The following is a 19,579-nucleotide window of genomic DNA, read 5'->3' as shown; positions in this document are numbered from 1 at the left end:
AGATGTTTTCCTAGATTTAGAAGTTTTTTTTGTGTAGTTTAGTTATCAAGTACGCTTCTAAATCAAGAACAAGCTTATAAATGCACCAGTTGTCACTTGTGTTAGTCAATGAGATTGTGGGAAATATCTTAAAACACTACATTGTATGAGCTCAAGTTCAACGATCCTCGAAGCATATAATCACGTGCCACTGCTTAGAGGTGAGCCATGGTGAGAGAGTTTTGAGTCATGGAAGGGAAGCAATTGTCACCAGACTACCGGACGACAGTAAGTCATATGGGACTCCATATGTTTCCTAGTGAGGCATAGGTTATATCAAGGCACGCATTGGTTGAGCGAGAAGGCCCGACGGAAAATCTCAATTGACAATAGAAGCCTTGAAAAAGCCTATTCAGATCTCAGACAGAAATGGAACATTGATGTGTCAGTCGGTCAATCCGCATCTAATCCGCCGCGCCTTACGTGTACGCACAAAGTGCCGATTAACTCTCACGAAGCAGAACATTGATGTGTCGGTCGGCCAATCCGCATCTAATACGCCGCGCCCTACGTGTATGGTGTACGCACAAAGTGCCGGTTAGCTCTCACGAAGCAACTTCCCAGAAATTTACATTGCTGCCTCCGGAATGACGATCCGTGATTGATCGCCGTCAACACGATATGCTTTTACGTGTTGACTTGACTAGTCGAAGCAATCCATCCTTAATCAACCAAGCCTTCTCCTCTCACGTAAGTAATTCTCCGCAACGCCTCCACCCTCACACCTTAACACCCTCGATTTCAACTCCCAACTCATTATTCTCACCCTTAACAATCTTCGTGCGTTTCCAACTCGCTCTCGGCGGGAACTGTGCCTCGAAACAAGAATCCAGCTCTTCGATTGTGCGGTTACATGTTTCGACGCCGAAGAAGAACCATAGTATGCCGGCTACGAAATCTACTGCGATCCAGACGAAATAATATTCTAATTTAATTCAATATAATTAACACACACAACTCTTGAAATCATCCGGGGAATGAATGGGAGGAATGGGATGGAAGATTGAAAAAGGTAATCAACTGTTAACTTACTCCAACTGATATCTCCAAGCGCAATGCTAGTAGTATAGGTAAAGAATATCGTGGCGAGATTACTCTCCAACGCATGCAGACTGATGCCCTTTGCCCTGATCTCCTGGTTCAGCACTTCAGTACAATACAGCGATTGATTCGGTGTATACACGAAGCTGAAGATCCAGCCGAAGAGGAAGATGGAGAAGATGCCGACGCTAGAGATGGCCTTTGAGGGCGTGTCACCCGCTGTTGTGGCGCTTGCTACTTGTGAGGACATGCCGGCGACGAGGGCTAGAGCGCTTGCTAGGGAGAAGGATCCCCAGACGAAGCTATGGGATGTTAGCGCGATGATTGCGGAGGAGGGGGGAAGGGGAATCTGACCGTGTTCGTCGTCCGATCCAATCGTTTGTGGCGGAACCGATTACTGCACCCGAGCAGGATACCTTTTGAGAGTTAGTGCAAACAAACATACAGAAATGAAGAGCAGGCCGGACTGACGATCGAGGAAGCGAAGGTGAGTAGTAGTTTCCTCCGGACGGTCTTAACGCCGACAGAAGCTAGCATAGTAGGTAGGAAAACTATTGCCGTGTCAGTCACAACCAAGTAATCTTTGCTGCGAGAAACCACTTACACGTCAAAATAGAGTTCCCAGACAGACTCGAAGCCAAAGTAATCAACGTAATCATCCCAGTCCTCCAACGCGCAGGGTGTGAATTGAACAACTCCCTATAATCCCACAAGCCTCGAATGTACTCCCACGGTGTCTGTGGCTTACTAAGCTTGACATGCAGAGCCACCTCCCTGACTTCAAGCTTAGCGACTTCATTGTCAGGTCCGCCGTGATACTTGTATATAATAGTAGCCGCTTCATCCATACGATCTCGAGAAGCCAGCCATCTCGGTGATTCAGGGATGAAGAAACAGCCCACAAAGACGAGCACTGGAGGACCAACCTGCAGCAAAAGTGGAAGTCTCCACGCCCACGTATCGGAATACTGAGAAGTAGCGTAGACAACTCCTGTTGCCGTGATGGAACCCGTAAAGTAGAACGAATTGTAATACCCGCCCAGTCTGCCTCGCCACTGCGGTGGGATTATTTCCGTCACGTAGACAGGAGCCGACAGCGTCTGGAGGATAATACCAAAGCCGAGCAAGAACCGAGAGGCTTTGAATTGACTAAGAGTTTGCGCACCAGCTGCCAACGCCGCGCCAGCTAATGTAAAAGCACACCCTGATTGCATACCTCTCCTCCGTCCAAAATAGTCCATAATCGGACCACCAAACGCGCATCCGATGGTCGAGGCGGCATTGTAGAGGACGAAGACGAGACCTGTTGCGCTTCCAGTTTCTTTGAGTTTGAAAAAGGACTTGTACTGTGGATCTGCATTGATGGAACCCATCAAACTACCATCGAAACCGCTCGAGGTGGCATTTAGGAATGATACGAGCAGGCAGAGATACAGCAGAAGCGACTCTTTGCACCAGGGGTTGAGATAAGATTCATGTTTGGCAATAGCATACTGGACCTCCTCATCAATTTCCTTGATCGCATCCAGCGTAACAGATTTCTCGACCGGAATGCTGGCGACAGTAATGCTCTTCTTGAGCTCATTCTCTTGGACTGGAACTGCCATATTAGCCTACAGTACAGAAAAATGCTGAAGCGGTGAAGCTTGCTGGTGAGGTATAAGGAGGTATAAGAGTAAGAGAACACTAACGGACTTCCCCACCAATACCCCAGGAACGTTACATCTCTTATCGCCATCTTATCAAGTTGTTGCGGCAGCGTATCGTGTGAAGCACAAGGCCAAGCTTCTGAGGATGTATCTCGAGTTATCTCCTGCCGACCGGCCGAGCTCGCCTCGCCAACAGGTTGATGATCGACGCAAGGAGCTTATCAACGACTCGGATTAGGGCGATTCTAAAGCCATGGCGACGGAATTTTGACGCCTACAAGCACATGACTGTCAACTTTAGTTTCAAGCCGTGGATTGAGCGACCTCATCTCTGGACTGTTGACAAGTCGTAACGTTACCTGTTTGAAAAATGCATATGCAACACTGAGGATTGTAGGCAAATGGGTTGATTAAGCTCCTCATTACGGCTACTGGACAACATCCAAAAGCCAATCACTTAATTAGTAGTTGCAAGAGAAACTTGCATGTCCAAGGTTATTACCACAAACCAAATCTGGATACAAATCTATGCTTCATTTATTCATAGGCCAAAGCCATGCTGACCTTAGATAACGCCTCATAAGTGATCTTGTCCAGGTATTCTCAAGTTGCCAGAACTCCGTTCCCCCAAAACACCAAGCTTGCTAGTAGCATTGTCAAGAACCAAAATAACTAGTTGTAACCCCTCGACATATATTGGCGGGGCGGACGTGAATGCCGGTTCGAAGAAGCAATGACTCTGTTCGCGGAAGGGGACCGAGAACCTCTCAGCGGATCATTCCGACGTGGAATTTGGTTGCGGTAGGTCGTCGTGCGTCTGTTTCGCTCACCCAAACCTGCCATTGTGACCATCCGACCAGGATCATGAGCTCCTCTCAAGCTTTGTTGATGATCTGCAAACATCCTACTGATCTGAGGATCGAATTGCTGCTGGATTGCTACTCCTTGGTTGAACCGATCAAACTGTCGGCGCCGTGGGGGCGGGCGAGGGTCGTCAGACTCATCATCATCGTCCTCAATGTCATGAAATTGATTCACACCTCCGAGATACTCCTCGGCTCCGTAGGGATTCGGTTCGTCATCTGTTACGCGGCTAACGCTACGCTCCGACCTTGACTCGTCTGCTGGACCACTAGGATAGTCGGTATGCTCGCCATAGCCGTCAGTATTGACACTTACACTACGGCTAGCTCTCGGGGAGGCGCTCATTTCGGTATCTCCATCCCTATCATAAACACTAGAATCTCCAGCTTCAGAATCATCATCATCCGCATCTTCATCTAGACTTTCGTAGTTATCTGGGATGTGCTCGTGAGGTATGTAAGGCGGGCCATCATATGTTGGCGTCTCTGGATAATCCTCCCGTGATCGGCCTTCATCGCCGCCAACCATAGTCTCCGTATCGCTTTCATCTGATTGACCGTCATCAGAATCTTCGTATCCGTAGCGGTCACGAAATGCGAATTGTTCTTCGACTTCACTGTCATTCCCTTGATCTAATGGGCTCCATCCGGCGGTCCGTAGCATTTCACTATTCATATCACCAGCATCTGAATCATTTGCACCGTTGTCGGTCACTGTAACGACCGAAGGGGTAGGACTGAAATGAGCCCGGGCCCGTCGTCGTGGCATTCGGTTTGAGACAGCACCCCCTTCATCAGACTCGTCATCGTCATCGTCGTCTGAAATTGTAACAATGGCACGCTGATCAGAGGGCTGGCGGACTGGGTTCCGCCCTGGCTCTTCTTCGTCATCCGGAGCAACAAATCCGTCCAGTGAGCCTTCTTCATCATCGTCGGCATCGCTGTACATTCCGCTAGTATCTGTATCATAACTCATCGGCCGTGGCATATGATTAGGGAACCTGGTGTGAAAACGGGGATGATTTATATGCATGTCGAGATATGCTCCTGGGGAGGTTAGGTCAAACTCAGCATCTAATTCGCCTTCCATGTCGAGAGAAAGGTTATCCATGTGCTCTATATCGGCATCGTCGTCGATGTCGCTGTACAAGCCGTAGTCGATGTCCTCATCATCCATCTCAAATCCGCAGTTTTGACAAGCGGGCCCTGTAGACAAGTCAGCGCGGCAAGCTTAAAGAAAGGTTGGTAAATAACTAACCCCCTTCATGCTCGAAGTTACACTCGGGACATCTCCAAACGTCATCCGCTTCGTCCCTCCATACGCCTCCATGTCCACCATGTGCTACAGGGAATGCTCCTTTAAAAAGCCCTTTAGCTCCAGTTCTATCTCGGTCCACCTCTGCGACTTCTTCGGAACGTTTTTGTGTGTGTTGGTCGATAGATTCGTCTGAGGGCATCAGCTCGCCCCGTTTTGTGAATACTTCAACCATTTGTTTTACCTGGAAGGATAATCAGCTTGGGCCCTTGTAGAGTGAGGCTGGTACTTACAAGATAATTTGGAGCTGGTATCTGTTGGACGCGGGTCCGGCATTCAGGGCATGACTTCTTTCTTTTATTCGGAATGAACCAGTTGCACAAGCACTGCAATTACAGTTAATATAAAGTATGAAGGCTTGCACGGCTGAGACTTACGGAGTAGCAGTACGTGTGCCCGCAAGCTAAAGTCCAAGGCTCGTACAGCAACTGATCGCATATCGAACATGTTACCAAGCTCCGAATACTTGTAAGGTCTGCCTTGAATGTAATGGCAAGCTACATCGTCGAGTTAGCATACGACTCTAGCCGCCTTGGCTTTCAAAGCTCACCTCCTGGTCACTCTTTGTAGTCTCCGCGGCAAACGCTCCCACGTCTACTGCAGAGGGAGTTGCGCCTCGTACAAGAGATTTCTGAACGAGAGCTTCGTGTTTTACGGTATGCCTCGAGGCCGATGCAGGAGTGGGCGGAGCCATGGTGAGTCCGCCAACGTAGGAGTAAGGCGGATAAAGTTTCCGCTGTGAGTAAGGAGGAGCCCAGAACCGGTATGGATCAGTACAATCGTACTGGTGATACTGTGGTGTGGGTGGCGGTTAGAACATGGGAGAAACAAACGCGTGCCGTTAAAGGCATCCAGATATGTTCTTGTGTTTGAAGTGGATGAAAGGCTGTGAATCAATGTCGATTCACCAGGCCAGGTTGGGCACCAGCCGCATCAAATTATGTAAGCCACCAGCTCCAAAACTTCCACTAGGCTTTTTAAGCTCGCGGGGTAAAATCACATCACCTATCTCCATTCCAACGTCAAGCTTCAATAATGACCTCCGATTTATCGTATTAAGCAGCATTTACGACATTACAACATCCTCCTCCAAGTGCAGGTGACTAATCAGTCATGTTCAAAGCAACGAGGCCTTTATGCGGACCCGTTCAAAACTCTTACCGGAGAGGGGCTCCCAGTATATATAATTTCATCTGGATAACCCTGGTCCACCCTGCGGGAGCTATGTTTTGTATTTTACCTCACGCTTCCCACCTATCAATCTCGATTGTGGTAGCCATACTTGACGATAACTCATTAATCATATATTCATTATGCTCATCGCTTTTGCTCCGAAAAACCAATTGCTATCAGCTATTCTCATCCCCTATTTCCTGTTTTCTATCCTTTTGTAGGTATCCGCCAGTGATGATTGTTGGGTCCTAACACTCCTAAATGATGTCTTCCAAGGACGTCATCATTGGATTATCTCCATCCCAAACGACTGCCGTGTAGCATCAAATGCTTAAGGTCATCCGCCTTACGTGGCAATGCATCGGCGAATTGCGCGAGAGCTTTCAATGGGGGGGCACATCATCCGCGTCCCACCAAAACACATGTCAAGACACCCTCTTATTTAAGAGGGGTCCATTCGAGCTTCACACTGGCGGACCGAACTCTTCTCAGTATGCAGAAGGTGAATCTTCAGTTCCAAGCAAGTAACTATCTACGCTCAATCGCTAAATAAGGGAAACCCCAGCAAGAAAATCAACGCATATTTTCCCAAGGCAATAAGCATTCAAACACAATGTGAAAAAGGCTCCCACTGCGACAAAAGAGAACGGTTACCATCGAGAGCACCAAATTAAAAAGATTCCTATCTTGCCTAAGCGACGCTTCGTGCAATACAACGAGAAATACTCGAATGGCCCGTCAAACCCCAATGCAATTTCTATTCCGATTTCCTGCGTTTAGCGGACTCGCAGACTGGTGGCAAATGTCCTTTGACCACCATGGACTCCTCGACAATCTCAGCGTCCACGGCCTGCAATGCCTTGATCTCAAAGTCCAGAAAGTGTTTGATAGCCTTGACATCCGTGGTGCCAGCTTTCATAGAATCACGAACGTCCTTCAGCATACCGCGAATTCTGGCCTCTGCATTCTCAAGCTGGTACTCCATGACTTGGTTGTAGAGATCTGGCAGGTTCGAGATAGGTCGGACGGTGTTCAAAACAGTATCATCTCGAACGTGGGGATTTCTTGGTCTGAAGGAAGTGACCGCGGTGATGCGCTCCTGACCACCAAACGCCTTCAAGGCTTGGTGATCTATGTATCGGCCTTGCAAAACAACGGCACAGCCCTAGCGTCATGTTAGACCTGGAATACTTTTCATGAACATGCGTCTTACCTTAGATGGACCGCGAACTTTTCTAATATCTCCTGTGCCTGTCTTCAATGCAGTCTCACCTCCGACCATGTTGGTGGTATCGCTCATCATCAAGACACAGACAAAAGGATAGCTATCCCTATGCCATCCGACAATAGCATCATCGTCGTCATTTGCGGGTCCACTCAACTCATTCTTATTTCCCGGCACCGAAAGGTTGATGTGGGCTATCTCGTAGTCTATGACAGGAACAACTTCAATGCCAGCGATCTTGGAGATAATGGCCAGTGTGTCCGGGTGCTTCCAAGCGTTGAACGTAAACTTGCCATGGCTATGGACGTTAGCATTCACTCATGTCAAGCGTGGAGGGGACAAAATTAACTCACCGAGGAGCATAGCCTCGAAGCTGCTTCGGAGCGATGTTCGAGGCATAAGTATACTCATCTCCGGCCTCCACGTTAAAAATCTCGTCTCTCATAACGTCGACGGCTTCTTCACTAAAGAGTCGGAAAGGCTCTGAGACAGCCATCGGAGAGACGCCGTTGTTGGCGGAGTATCCAATATCCTCCATGGTGTGGATGTACGTTGGTTCCTCGTAAGCTAGGTGCTTGCTTGGAATGAAGAGCGGTCCAGAAGAGGTCTGCTCAGAAGCAAGATACTTTTGGAAGGACCTCTTGAGACTCTCTTGGGTCTCTTTTGAGGAAGGGTTGACCACAGGTGTGTTGATGGTGTTGGAGTAGAATCGCTCTGGGGTACCCCCAATCGAAATTCCTTCAGTCGCCATTTTTGTTGATGCGTACTTGGTAGGTAGACTGGTTCTGTCTATAACTATCAGCAATCATTCAAGTCCAGTGATGATGAATGAAGAAGGTGTGAAAGCTAGATGTCCGCCAAGATATGATTCTGGGTGGGACTAGTTCCAGACATGACAGGGACTACCCGCTCTGAGGGATAATGTCTGATAGCGACTTGGGAATTTGAGGCGTACAGTTCAAGGTCTTGCCAGTGTATCGCAAGTCAAGTGCTACAGATAACTGAAGACGTTCAGGGCCAAAGTTCTTGAAGATGGTGACGACGGATAGTTGTTGCTTCTTTACTTACATTAAGTTTTGATCTTTGAAATTTGTTCTAGAGTCAAGTGAATTGCGTTGATATTCGTAATATGAGGGTGAATACGTTGCGATAGATAAGAAGCTGTTATTCACTTTTATATATCTGAGCAGTCCTGTTGTATCCTCCACACCTTTTCTTATGTGCTTGGCTTCCTTGGAGTTGGATATCTCCACGTAGTGATCCAGTCCAACCTAGGAAATCGGCTACGGGTTGATCAGCCGTGACTTTTGCACGTCCTTGTTGATCCGATCCTGCCCTTGTTGACGGCCTCCACACCTTTCTTTTGGGGTCTTCTTCACCGTTCACAAATCACTCATGGATGCAAGAGTGGTTATGGAGACGGTTCCACGGTACTTTGCACGCTGTTCGTCGCTGCACAGCAACCTTATCGACGCGAAATGAGGCACTGGTTGACAGGTCGGACAAAATCCTTACAATGAAGCTGGCCAGTCCGCAAGGCTGGACCAATTGCTCGGAGGATGGCAAACTACAGTAGGGGGCGGTTGAATGGCGGATGCAAGGTGCGCGGCGGGCGAGGGTTGTATGGAATTCCTTTCTCTAAATGGATATAGTGTTGTACGGTCACATCGTAACCATCCAGCGCTTGTCTAGACGTGATGCCAATCGGGGGGCTCTGCGCAGATCAGATTGAGCCACAGAGACCAGGCAGGCGTCATTGTTCGGCACTTTGGCACATGCCTTGGTCAAGGCTGGGTACACATTAGCAAACGCAACATATCAGGCGCGATTGTGGAGACACGTAGAATCAAAAGTGGAGGGAAAGGAAAGGAGTTGGAGAACTGGTGTGGAGGGCTAAGGTATGGGAAGCTGACCAGAGCGGGGAGTGATAAAGCGTCTGGATCTAATGACCCGATATGGAACACGAAACGATAAAAGAACGTCGTGCGGTAGAGCTGCAGCAGCCGTTAACGGACGCATGCTGCAGGTAAATGGACTAGATGATAACCATCTTTAGACGTCGGCGGAGAACGAGGCAATTGAGTTGGTGGCATGTATTTACGATATTGTGTTGTGCTGTATTGTGTCGTATTTTGTCGTATTGTGTTGTGTTGTGTTATGTTATGTTATATTATTTACATTTCACCGCTGGTTGGTCGACTAGCCAGTGTAACGGAATACTACCTACCATACCATACACCCACCCACGCATGATTGCCATGCTTTCCAGCGGCGATACCTCCGTCTAGTTCTAGTCTGATTAGTCTTGGGACTAGCTGTATTCTAAACTGCTGACTCGTACTGAAACGAAACACTTGATAAGGAGCCTCGACACTACTTACAAGAATCAAATACGATACCGTCGGTCGGTACCTCCGCACAGTACGACAGACACTAGTGACTAGAATAGAAAAACACTTGAGTTCATTCGGCGGAATCCTCCCGAAATGCGGGGTCTACCTAACTCAAGGGAGTTAAAGACTCTTTTCCCGACTAATTGGATGGCCAACAAGATAGCAATTCAATATTCTACTGTAAGTAGGTACAAGTATGTTGGCACGAGTACGAGTAAAAGAATCATAAAAACAGGAGCTAGTTCACCAGTTGATGTCATGCCTCACCCATACCACGGAGCCACGCCACCTTCATCTCCCAACTGGATAACGCTTGATAAGTAGCCGTAGTCTAACCCCAAACGAGACTAAGCGAAAAACTCTCCTGGGCGGTCAGCCAGAACGTGATTGAGCCAACCACCTCACCTCGACCTCGAGGCTGAACTTGAATCCTGCCCCTGACCTTGAAACCACGAGCAAATCATGTCGTCCAAAGACGAACCTTCACCCTCTTCCTCTCCCGCACCAACCAAACGCGGCCCTTGGGACGAGAAGACGAGTGAGAAGTTTGAGGGGTAAATCTACATTTCCTTGTTCAGATGGTCTCTGATCACGCGACTCGACTCAAACACGCACCGAACTTCAGCTGATGAGAATGTGAACAAACAGTAAAAGCTTCTCAAAGTTCTTCGACCCGTGTCAGGAAGCCGCAGACAGGAGTCTGAAGTGCTTGCACCGGAACGGCGGGGATCGGGACATGTGTACTGATTACTTCCAGTGAGTGCTTCCTGCCAGTTTCTCTCTACGGTTAACAAAACTCTTATCTTGAAACGCTTGTTTATACACGATTCCTGTGGAACGGGTAAGCTAATGTGACACTAGGGCATATCGAGATTGCAAAAAGCAATGGGTAAGTCGTGGAATCTTTCCTCCATGGGCTGTGTGTGATATGATAAGCTAGACTTGTCGATCATTGGTGGCCGCCTCCATTGAAGCCATTCAGCAATTTATGCTTCTTTGCTCTTCCCAGAGGCTGGCTCGGAGCTCCGCACAGCTCTGCAAGTTTTCTTTGCAATGTACGCCGCTGACAATGACATAGATTACCGATCGAAGGGAAGAAAAGAGGAAAGGCGGGGGATCGTGGTTCTCTTGACTCCACATGGATGATGCGACTGGAGGAAGCCGTCCTTTGACTTTGACCTTGTATCATATGATCATCTTGTAAGATAAGGGTACGACGTAAAACTTGTTCTGGAGAAGCGGGTCATGCATCTTTATACGGGATGAGATAAGAGACTTTTGATCTTTCAATTATTGGGGTAGTCTTGCTTTAATGGAGGAGAAGGTGGGGATGAAAAAATATGGATGGTCTCAAAATTGAGAGAATGAATTCGCCGTGTAAAAACAGTCAACTGAAAATCTAAAATATATTGGAGTCGAGTATAACTGCATATTAAATGCAAAATCCATCTCAATGGGAAATGCCCATTGGGCAGCATAGCGTTAAAGTGTTTAGGAATAGTTCCTCGAGTTGTTCGTTCCGAATTCGGGTTTCTCGCTTCGGCTCACCACACCGGTCCGGTCCAATCAATCATGTCAAACCACTACTGTACCAAAATTCCACCATCACTAAGGTAAGGTATTTCCTACCCTGCCTCGGCCACGACACAGCACAACACGCCGATTGTGGGACGCTCCCGTGATTCTAGAAATACTTTCTTGCGGTGCGAGCCGCATGAACCTGTCAACCGGCATCACATACGGCAATAATGGCGGACCAGATGCTCAAAGATCGGCAAGACGTCCCCATCTGGAACGCTATCGACGCCGGCAACTTCAAGCAAGCCCTGAAGCTGGTTGACAAGCGGCTAGCTAAGAAACGAACTGATTATTTTGAGGTTTGTCTTCTCCAGCATCTCTGCTTTTGAACTTCATCTCTACGTCTGAGATGATCACTCACGTGATTAAACACATTTTTTCAGGAGACTGACATTGAAGTTCACAGGCTCTGAAAATATATATTCGGTCCAGATCACCGCTATTAGCGGAGAAGCAGGCTGTACTTTTACATCTAGACGAGTTGGCCGAGAAGAAGAAAGCTATTGCGGAACTAGAGACGGTGGAGTTGTATGATGAGGCTTTTGGGGAGGTCTTGCCTGAGCCTCAGGAGAGCTGGGATAAGATTATCGGGGAGTTGAGATGGCTATGTGTCAAGTCTCAGCCGAAGAATGAAGATTTGAGCTTGAAATGCTTTCAAGCTTGTCTTAGAAAGGGTGATTTGGAGCATGCTAAGCAGGTGAGCTCGAAAATTCCAAGAAATCCAAGGCTTTCTGGGTTCGGAACTCTAATACTGTCATAGATTTCGAATAGTCTAGAGAAGACGTTCTCAAGTAATCATTCATATGTGTTTTGGAACATTGCATCTATGTTTCTCTATTCGGTGAGCTTAGGCTCCCTTTGATACGGACAGTTCATTGACGATAATAGATTTCTGAGAAATATCCAGAGAAGCAGAGGAAATTATGGGGCTCGCTGGCCTTTGCCCAAATCGGAAAATTAGCAACTGCGACCAAACAAGCCACAGTAAGTCGACGCTCCTTTACGTCCCCAATGGGCAAAGTTAACCCGATCCCGGCAGGATCCAAAGAAGCTGCCAATTCGGTCACTACAGACACCACAAGAGTTGCTTCTTCTGCATAGAGTTACAGAAGCTCTTGGGAAACCAGAGCAGCGATTAGAATTTCTCAATGATCCCACGCTTGGACCAGAGTCGGCAGTTGCAAAAGGCGAATGGCAACTGTGGAGATTCAAGTTGAATCTCTTGGAAAATGCCGCAAAGTGGCAAGAGCTGTATGAAACAACCAAATCTTTGCTCAAACGGGCAAGAACTAAGGATCAGTCTGGCCAGCTTTCGGAATCCGGGTTGAGTGACTGGATTGTGTGGGAGGCGTTTATACGATCAGCTGTGGAGCTGCGGAATCACGAGTAAGTCACATACGTAATATGTTCAAACGCTTTTAGTAACAAAGCTGCAGGCCTAAGGACGCTGTGATTGCGGAAGTTGAAGCTCACTTAGATCCAGCTTGCGAAATTGACAAAAGCTGGAAGCGGAACGCTTCACTAGCCTTGGTCAAAATAACTTTCGTCAGCAGCTCGCCATTCCAAGCTCAACCTCATGACAGAATCCCCGTGATTATCAAGTACTTGCAGAAATATGGGAATGCGAGCACAGCGTACAATGACCTTAGACCTTTCGTAGAACAGCTGAATGTTGAGGATAGAAAACAATTACTGGAGCTTATCTTAAAAGATGCAATATTCGAGGAGACCAAAGAGGACAAAGACGTACGTCTAATATATCTCGTGTACTCACGCGCTGACTTGTTTTCTAGATCAAGACCACAAACAGAATCACTCAACTTATCAACACATACAAGCTGAGGTACCTTCTCACAAGCAGTCTGCCAGAATACCAAATTCGCGCAGGCGCAGCGTACAAATCTAGCCGCAATGGCTCAAACGGGCAATACTCGACATCGTCGCTCAGACAACTCGCGCAAGATGCTGCGAAATCGTACCTTGCGGCAGTCCATGGAGGACGAGCTGCCTGGAATCTTTTACCGACAGATACCCATCCAGCTGACGATCTATGTTTATTGTCTGCTATGTGTTTATTCAAACTAGCACTAGCCAGTACCGAAGACTCTGAACCTCTCTCAGGTGCTAAAGCTTCATATGTATTGCAAGCTACGGCGCTGCTAGAGTACGCCCTGACACACTCGCAGCCGAATTTTCAAATGTCTTTATTGCTAATTCGTCTGTACTATTACCTTGGGTGTGGTTCGATGGCTATGCACGCATATAAACGTCTTGGACTCAAACAGATCCAGCTTGATACCTTGTCATATACCCTATTTGATAGAATATCGACGTTCCACCCGCACCCATTTTCACACTTCGTTTCGGATTCCTCGCCATACCGAACACCTATTGAGAGCCTTCAAAAGCAGCAAAAGATGTATAGGAATTCTCGAGATCAAATCAGCAAAAATATATGGCTGTCATATAAGCATGGTAGCTACAATTCCATATTTGAGATTAAGGAGGTGTTGGATACTTTATCCCGCACTTTATCAGCAGCCATGTCTGTTGTTGAAAGCCGGAAAATCTCTGGTCTGATACCATCGAAGACTGAATCAGGTGCTTCTGATGGCGGTTTCGATATCCTTCGTAAGTTTTGTTACACCATTTCTGAAACGAAGCTCATTTGTTGCCCCATAGCACCCAACTTAGAAGCCTCAGAGTCTCCCTTTTCAGACACGAATGATTACGCCACGTTTCCGAACTTTGAGTGTACTCAAGGACCGCGATTCGAGGAGCTGTGTAGATTTGTACCAGCCTCGTCGGTATGTGGCTATGGCTTCCCTTTGCTATGATCTACTAACAAACGCTAGGACTATCGAACGCGAATCAATCTCGCAGCGGAGAAGTTGGCACAGCTCTTGCAACCAATCCCAGAAGACAAAGGAGGCAAAGCTGCATCCCACTCCGCACTGCAATCATTCCTCGCTTCTCCCCCTGAGAAATTCCCCAAGTCCTCCGGGGATCTCCTCACGCAACCAGAAGAACTCACCAGGCAGAGCTACGATGCCATGGCCCTCATCATCCAAGATGTCTGCGATCGCGAACGCTGGGCCGATCAAAAATTCTCGGAGCAGTTGGAATCGCACAACAAGGAGTTGTGCGAGAGTCTGGAAGAACAGCGGTCTCTTGTAGAGAATATCAAGGCACCGGTCCCTGCGCTAGCATGCACACTACATGCACTGTACACAGGGTATGAAGCCGGTAAAACAGCATCGAAATTCAGCGTCTACCTCTCAAGCAAGGCGAAAGACATTCCTGGCAGCCAAAGCCAAAGCCAAGGCGAAGCGAACCAGAAGATTGCCGCGGCGGCACAGCGGCTCTTGCAAACCGTTGCAGAGAAATGTGTAGCCATTAAAAAGGGGTTGGATGAAGGGGGTTTGATTGATAAAGTGCTGGATAGTGTGTTACAGGGCCCTGATGGCACCGATGCCGACGTATCTGTGTTGTGTGAGCTGAGAGATTCGCTCGATGAATCGCATCTGGAGCTCTGGGCTGGAGATGTTGTGGAGAGTTGGCGGGATTCTGTTGTTGGGCTTTCGTGGCTGAAGGTATAGGTATGGTAGTAGAGCAGGGTTTGGAGTAAAGTAAATAAAACGGGACAAAAGAAAGCTGCTTTATATGAAAATCAAACATCATCACGTCGCATTATCTCCTCTCCATCCATTCATCCATTCGTTCAAAAACACAATCCCATGAATCTGTAAATCCTTTTATTTATTCATTTATTCAAATCATATCAAAGCCCTCATAACCTATCCGCCTCCGCCGCCATACGCTCCTGCGCTCTAATCGCCACATCCCTCCTCTCCTCCCTCAGCGTCACAAAGACCCAAAACCAAGTAATCATCTCCACAAACGCCCACGTGAAAAACACCCTGTTCTTCAGGCCCTCGCCCCAGCTGCTAGCTGTGTATATCTGTGGGGTGTTGCTGTACATGGGGGATTTGGCGGAGAAGAAAAAAGAGTAGAAGGTGTAGGCGAAGAGGAGGACGAGGCGCGCGGGGGCTGGGTTTGGGGGGTTAGCTGGTGTAAAATATACGGGAAATGTTTGAGAGTGAGGGTGGGAGGGGAGAGGAAAAGGGGGGAGGGGAGGAAAGGAATTGGGAATGGGAATATTACTCTGCGAACCCCAGAAATAGGAATATATCTCCTCGGGCAGCGAACAAGCTACTAGATCCGAGACGCCCAGGAACAAGAGGACGGCAGCGAGGAAGGCGAGGGGCGCGGATTGTGTTTCGAAGGTTCTGGATTCTGGCTTTTTGTTCATTAACAACGTCAGTCTTTTTCTTTTCCTTTTTCTATCTCATTTCTTCTTCTTCTTCTTCTTCTTCTTCCAGGATGCACAGGCTTTGGGAAAGGGAGAGAGAAATACCAAGCCCATCGCTTCTCCGAGGATAAACACAAGCGTCTGATCGGCGATCTGGTGCGGGTTCGTGAGGAAGAAGAAGGCGAGGGTTATGTGGAAGAGCGAGAGGGAGGTTATTATCGTTGCGGCGGATATGAGCGCCATGCTGTCTGCTTTTCCTTCTTTTCCTATCCCTTTTTTTTTTTCTGTTTCGAATAATAAAAAGGAGATGGCAGAGTAGAGTGGAGCTAGATAAGTATTTGCGGATGTGCAATAGATGATTTGGTGTTCGGAGAATGAAATGTTTATCAAAAGGCTTCAGTGCATGATCGATCTTTGGCTGGGTTTCAGTAAAAAACGCAGACACGTGCATGGTGCACGGACCAAGTGGCTTTTAGGGTTTATTGTTTTTCCGGCTCGGTTCGGTTCAGGGTCGGGGTCGGGGTCAGGTCCAAGACTTTACAAGTATACACTAAGGTACTGCTGCCGCCGCTATCCGTTTTGAGAGAGCTCCAATACAATAATATCTTGAGAAGCTGGACATTGCTGCTCATATTCCTTTTTTCTTCTTCAAAATACCCTACTATACAACAACAACTTTAAATTCTTGAGCCATATAAACTCTGGAACAATAGTATTTCAGTCAAACCTATATAATCTCATCATACAGCCAATATGGAAGAATCAGAACCCCACCTTGACAAAGACAAACACATCTCCTACTGGCGCCGCTGCCTCCTTAGCCTCCTACCCACCCAATACACATCCACCGACTCCTCGCGCATGACCCTCGGCTTCTTCATCCTCTCAGCCCTCGATCTCCTCTCCGCAGGCCCCGACACCTTCCCCGTTTCCCAACAAGCCGAGATCAGAGCCTGGATCCTGAAATGCCAGCATCCACACGGCGGCTTCTGCGGCTCGCCGAATCATAGATATCCGGATGGATTGTATGGCGATGGGGAGGATATTGATCCGGCGAATTTACCGGCTACGTATTTTGCGATCTTGAGCTTGGGGTTTGTCGGGGGATTGGAGGGCGTGAAGAGGAAGGAGTGTTTGGACTGGTTGAGGAGGTTGCAGCGGGAGGATGGGAGTTTTGGAGAGTTGGTAACGGTGGATGGGAAGGTGGAGGGTGGGCATGATATGAGGCATTGTTACGTGGCTTCTGCTGTGAGGTGGATTTTGAGGGGAGATGTAGCTGCTGGTGAAAAGGTGGAAGGGGACATTGATGTGGAGGGGTTGGTGGGACATTTGAGGAATGGCCAGGTGTGTATATTATGTTTTAAGATAGGGATTGGGGCTAACAAAGGTAGACATATGATGGTGGAGTTTCCGAAAGTTCGTCTCATGAGGCGCATGGTGAGAATTCCCATCCTATTGAAAATCGGTTTTCTAATGGATCTACAGCTGGTTACACTTATTGTGCAATAGCGTCGTTCTCATTCCTCAATCGACTACCATCCTCACCAAGTTCTGAAAATAAGGGCGATCTACTTCCTGGGCTTACCAATATTCCAGCAACAATTCGATGGCTTGTCTCAAGGCAAGTGGGATACAGAGATGAAGAAGAGGAGGACGAACCTAAAGATCCACACAAAACCGAGCGAGAGGCTTTGGCCGGCATCCACAACGATACACCCTTAGTCCCAGGCTTGTCCCTTGAAGACGAAGAATTGGTAGGTTTTAATGGTCGCTGCAACAAAAGTGTTGACACTTGTTATGCGTTCTGGGTTGTGAGTTCATTAGATGTAAGGCCAGCTTCTTTTAGTTCATTATAGACTTTCCTCTAATTGCTTCAACAGATGCTTGGAGAGGACAAATCCAAACTAGTAAATGCTGAAGCCATTCGTCGCTTTCTATTCGAGCAGACACAACACAGGATTGGAGGATTTGGAAAATATCCCGGAAATCCACCAGGTTCATTATTATTCTTCCCTGAGTATTGCAAGTCTAACAGCCACAGATATCTACCATAGCTACCTAGGGCTCGCCGCCCTTGCAGTGATGAAGGAGCCAGGGATAAAACCCCTTGATTCGGCTTTATGCGTCAGCAAACAACAGAGGGAAAGAGTAACGCAGCAAAGAGAAACAGCTTCGATCGCTAGGAAGATCTACTGGAAGCATGGATACCCGATATCTATCAGAGAGGACAATCCGGAATTCAAGGAGAAGATGGCGTCGAGTGAAGAGCCCCCAAAGTCCATCAAGGACGTTGTTGGGCCAGCTTGAAGATAACGAATGAAGCTGGAATAAATGTCTGATGGCAGTGCCACTTTGGAAAGGAAATTTCAACCCGAATTTACGGATTTGGAGCTGGAATTCCTTCCCTGAAATGGCTAGAAGACACTACGGTGGAGAAAAAGAGGCCGTAAACAAAAGTTCATTGCCAGAACTACCCGAACTTGGAAATGGTTCAGCTTCTCCCAAATCGAAGGAACGGACGAAGCGTGATATTTTCCATATTTCATGAGACATGAGCTCTCAGAATATCAAATGACGCTCTCATACGATGGGTCACCCAAACGGCGACGGAACAGAAAAGCAGGAAGCACAGTTTTGGAAGGGCTTGTTCGCCAAAGCATAATCTTTGAGGGGAAAGCAGTCAAGCTACAGGTCACTGAACCATTTCTGACTTTCAGGAACCCGAGCAATGACTGAAAAGACAGAAAAAGGCAATCAAATCGCTGCCTCGATATCATATTTTTGCGATTCAGAAAAGTTCAAACTTAAAAATATCAGATCCGCCGCCCTTTCTATAGCCAACCGGAGAGTCATCGCAAATCATCAAAAGTGAAGCGACTTTTTTTTTGGTAATGTAACCTTCTCGTCTCGTCTCGACCTGCTCCGATGCAGAGTTTTGACCCTGTTTCAGAACTTCAAACCGCGTCAAGTGCAACTGACCCCTGTCATTTTTCCGACGACCCATGGAGACTTCAGAAGCCATCAATAGGATCTCGGCATTGAAATCTGGAGACGACTTAAAGGGCATGCGGCTGTATGATCGCCACGTGAGAAGAAATGAATAAGGAGAAACGTCCTAGTGTGCGATTCATAATGGCGGCTACATATGTATATCACCGTCCAATCTTTCTTCCCTCTTTCCAAACTTCTATCTTCTCTTGCTCTACTTACGGTCTGTGATCGGTGTCATTTAGTCATTCTTTAATTCTACTTTTACTTCAATTCTAAAAGACTAGACGTCTGTTCTGCTTTACGCCATTTAACCATATTTATTCTCTCTTTAAATAAAGCTCAGTTACAAAAGCACTTTTTCAAAAAAGAGACCAAAAACAGCAATACGAGATAGACATGTATACTTCAAGCCTCATCACTCTCCTGCTCGCGGCATCAGCTGCAGCAATGCCTTTCCACACCACCCCCTCTTTCATACAAGACCACTTCGAAATCCTCCGCATCCGCGCCTCAACAACTGTAGACCCAAGCGCCGTCACTGGAACAACATGCACCGGTGGCACTGCGTAAGTCCCTTGCATTACCCTCCACATGCCCCACGCCATCCAAACCCCAAACCCAACTCCAGGAATTCTAACACCTCTCTCCTTACAGCACCATAGTCGCGCACGACCAAAATGTCGCCGAACTAGGAATCTGCGGCGGCATAGCCGGCACGATCGTCAAATGCGGTGGTGCCCCAACATCTACCACGGGATCGAGCGGAACCGCGCTGTTTACGCTCAAGGCCGTAGATGCGGGCGCGACTATTAATGTTAGTAAGGGCCGTTGGGAGGGCTGTGTGCGTGCAGCGGCTGCGACATGTCCGACGGGGGGGTTTAGTAGTACGTGTGTGGGGGGTGCGTCGACGGGCAATGTGGCGTTTACGTTGAGTGCGCAGTAGGGAGGAGGAGGGATAGGAAGAGGAAGGGAAGGGAGAGGTGTATATATTTGGAGAGAG

General features: G+C 47.8%; 8 protein-coding genes across 8 annotated transcripts; 4 read left to right on the top strand and 4 right to left on the bottom strand.

Annotated features, from left to right (window-relative positions):
* Window positions 1-758: 758 nt before the first annotated feature.
* LAC12_0 (Lactose permease) lies at window positions 759-2,678 on the bottom strand (the record flags this gene model as incomplete). The annotated part of the gene is made up of 5 exons (XM_031146643.1): window positions 759-964; window positions 1,072-1,382; window positions 1,435-1,496; window positions 1,552-1,631; window positions 1,685-2,678. Coding segments are annotated over 5 exons (1,653 nt in total), but the record flags the coding sequence as incomplete, so codon positions are not given.
* Window positions 2,679-3,401: 723 nt separating this feature from the next.
* On the bottom strand, window positions 3,402-5,601 carry LHYA1_G001662 (putative RING finger protein; the record flags this gene model as incomplete). Its single annotated transcript, XM_031146642.1, has 5 exons — window positions 3,402-4,798; window positions 4,851-5,091; window positions 5,141-5,233; window positions 5,285-5,404; window positions 5,458-5,601. The coding sequence occupies 5 exons, from the start codon at window positions 5,599-5,601 to the stop codon at window positions 3,402-3,404; spliced, it is 1,995 nt and encodes a 664-aa protein (XP_031007702.1).
* A 1,236-nt stretch (window positions 5,602-6,837) lies between these two features.
* On the bottom strand, window positions 6,838-8,056 carry LHYA1_G001661 (uncharacterized protein; the record flags this gene model as incomplete). The annotated part of the gene is made up of 3 exons (XM_031146641.1): window positions 6,838-7,245; window positions 7,294-7,603; window positions 7,659-8,056. 3 exons carry the CDS (start codon window positions 8,054-8,056, stop codon window positions 6,838-6,840), a joined length of 1,116 nt encoding a protein of 371 aa, XP_031007703.1.
* Window positions 8,057-10,160: 2,104 nt separating this feature from the next.
* Window positions 10,161-10,617, top strand: cox-23 (Cytochrome c oxidase-assembly factor cox-23, mitochondrial; the record flags this gene model as incomplete). The annotated part of the gene is made up of 3 exons (XM_031146640.1): window positions 10,161-10,252; window positions 10,347-10,454; window positions 10,560-10,617. Coding segments are annotated over 3 exons (258 nt in total), but the record flags the coding sequence as incomplete, so codon positions are not given.
* Window positions 10,618-11,446: 829 nt separating this feature from the next.
* On the top strand, window positions 11,447-14,875 carry psidin (Phagocyte signaling-impaired protein; the record flags this gene model as incomplete). The annotated part of the gene is made up of 8 exons (XM_031146639.1): window positions 11,447-11,575; window positions 11,683-11,973; window positions 12,165-12,260; window positions 12,298-12,662; window positions 12,713-13,022; window positions 13,070-13,907; window positions 13,959-14,083; window positions 14,132-14,875. 8 exons carry the CDS (start codon window positions 11,447-11,449, stop codon window positions 14,873-14,875), a joined length of 2,898 nt encoding a protein of 965 aa, XP_031007743.1.
* Window positions 14,876-15,066: 191 nt separating this feature from the next.
* ILM1 lies at window positions 15,067-15,831 on the bottom strand (the record flags this gene model as incomplete). The annotated part of the gene is made up of 3 exons (XM_031146638.1): window positions 15,067-15,326; window positions 15,441-15,576; window positions 15,694-15,831. 3 exons carry the CDS (start codon window positions 15,829-15,831, stop codon window positions 15,067-15,069), a joined length of 534 nt encoding a protein of 177 aa, XP_031007742.1.
* A 510-nt stretch (window positions 15,832-16,341) lies between these two features.
* On the top strand, window positions 16,342-17,895 carry PGGT1B (Geranylgeranyl transferase type-1 subunit beta; the record flags this gene model as incomplete). The annotated part of the gene is given in 4 exon segments (XM_031146637.1): window positions 16,342-16,932; window positions 16,980-17,342; window positions 17,469-17,495; window positions 17,509-17,895. 4 exon segments carry the CDS (start codon window positions 16,342-16,344, stop codon window positions 17,893-17,895), a joined length of 1,368 nt encoding a protein of 455 aa, XP_031007735.1.
* Window positions 17,896-19,026: 1,131 nt separating this feature from the next.
* On the top strand, window positions 19,027-19,522 carry LHYA1_G001656 (uncharacterized protein; the record flags this gene model as incomplete). Its single annotated transcript, XM_031146636.1, has 2 exons — window positions 19,027-19,145; window positions 19,234-19,522. 2 exons carry the CDS (start codon window positions 19,027-19,029, stop codon window positions 19,520-19,522), a joined length of 408 nt encoding a protein of 135 aa, XP_031007734.1.
* Window positions 19,523-19,579: the final 57 nt, after the last annotated feature.

Source organism: Lachnellula hyalina (genome assembly GCF_007821495.1).
Source record: "Lachnellula hyalina strain CBS 185.66 chromosome Unknown contig00024, whole genome shotgun sequence".
Lineage (NCBI taxonomy): Eukaryota > Fungi > Ascomycota > Leotiomycetes > Helotiales > Lachnaceae > Lachnellula > Lachnellula hyalina.
Note: the sequence above shows the minus strand (reverse complement) of the source record. Positions and strands in the feature narration are given on the sequence as shown.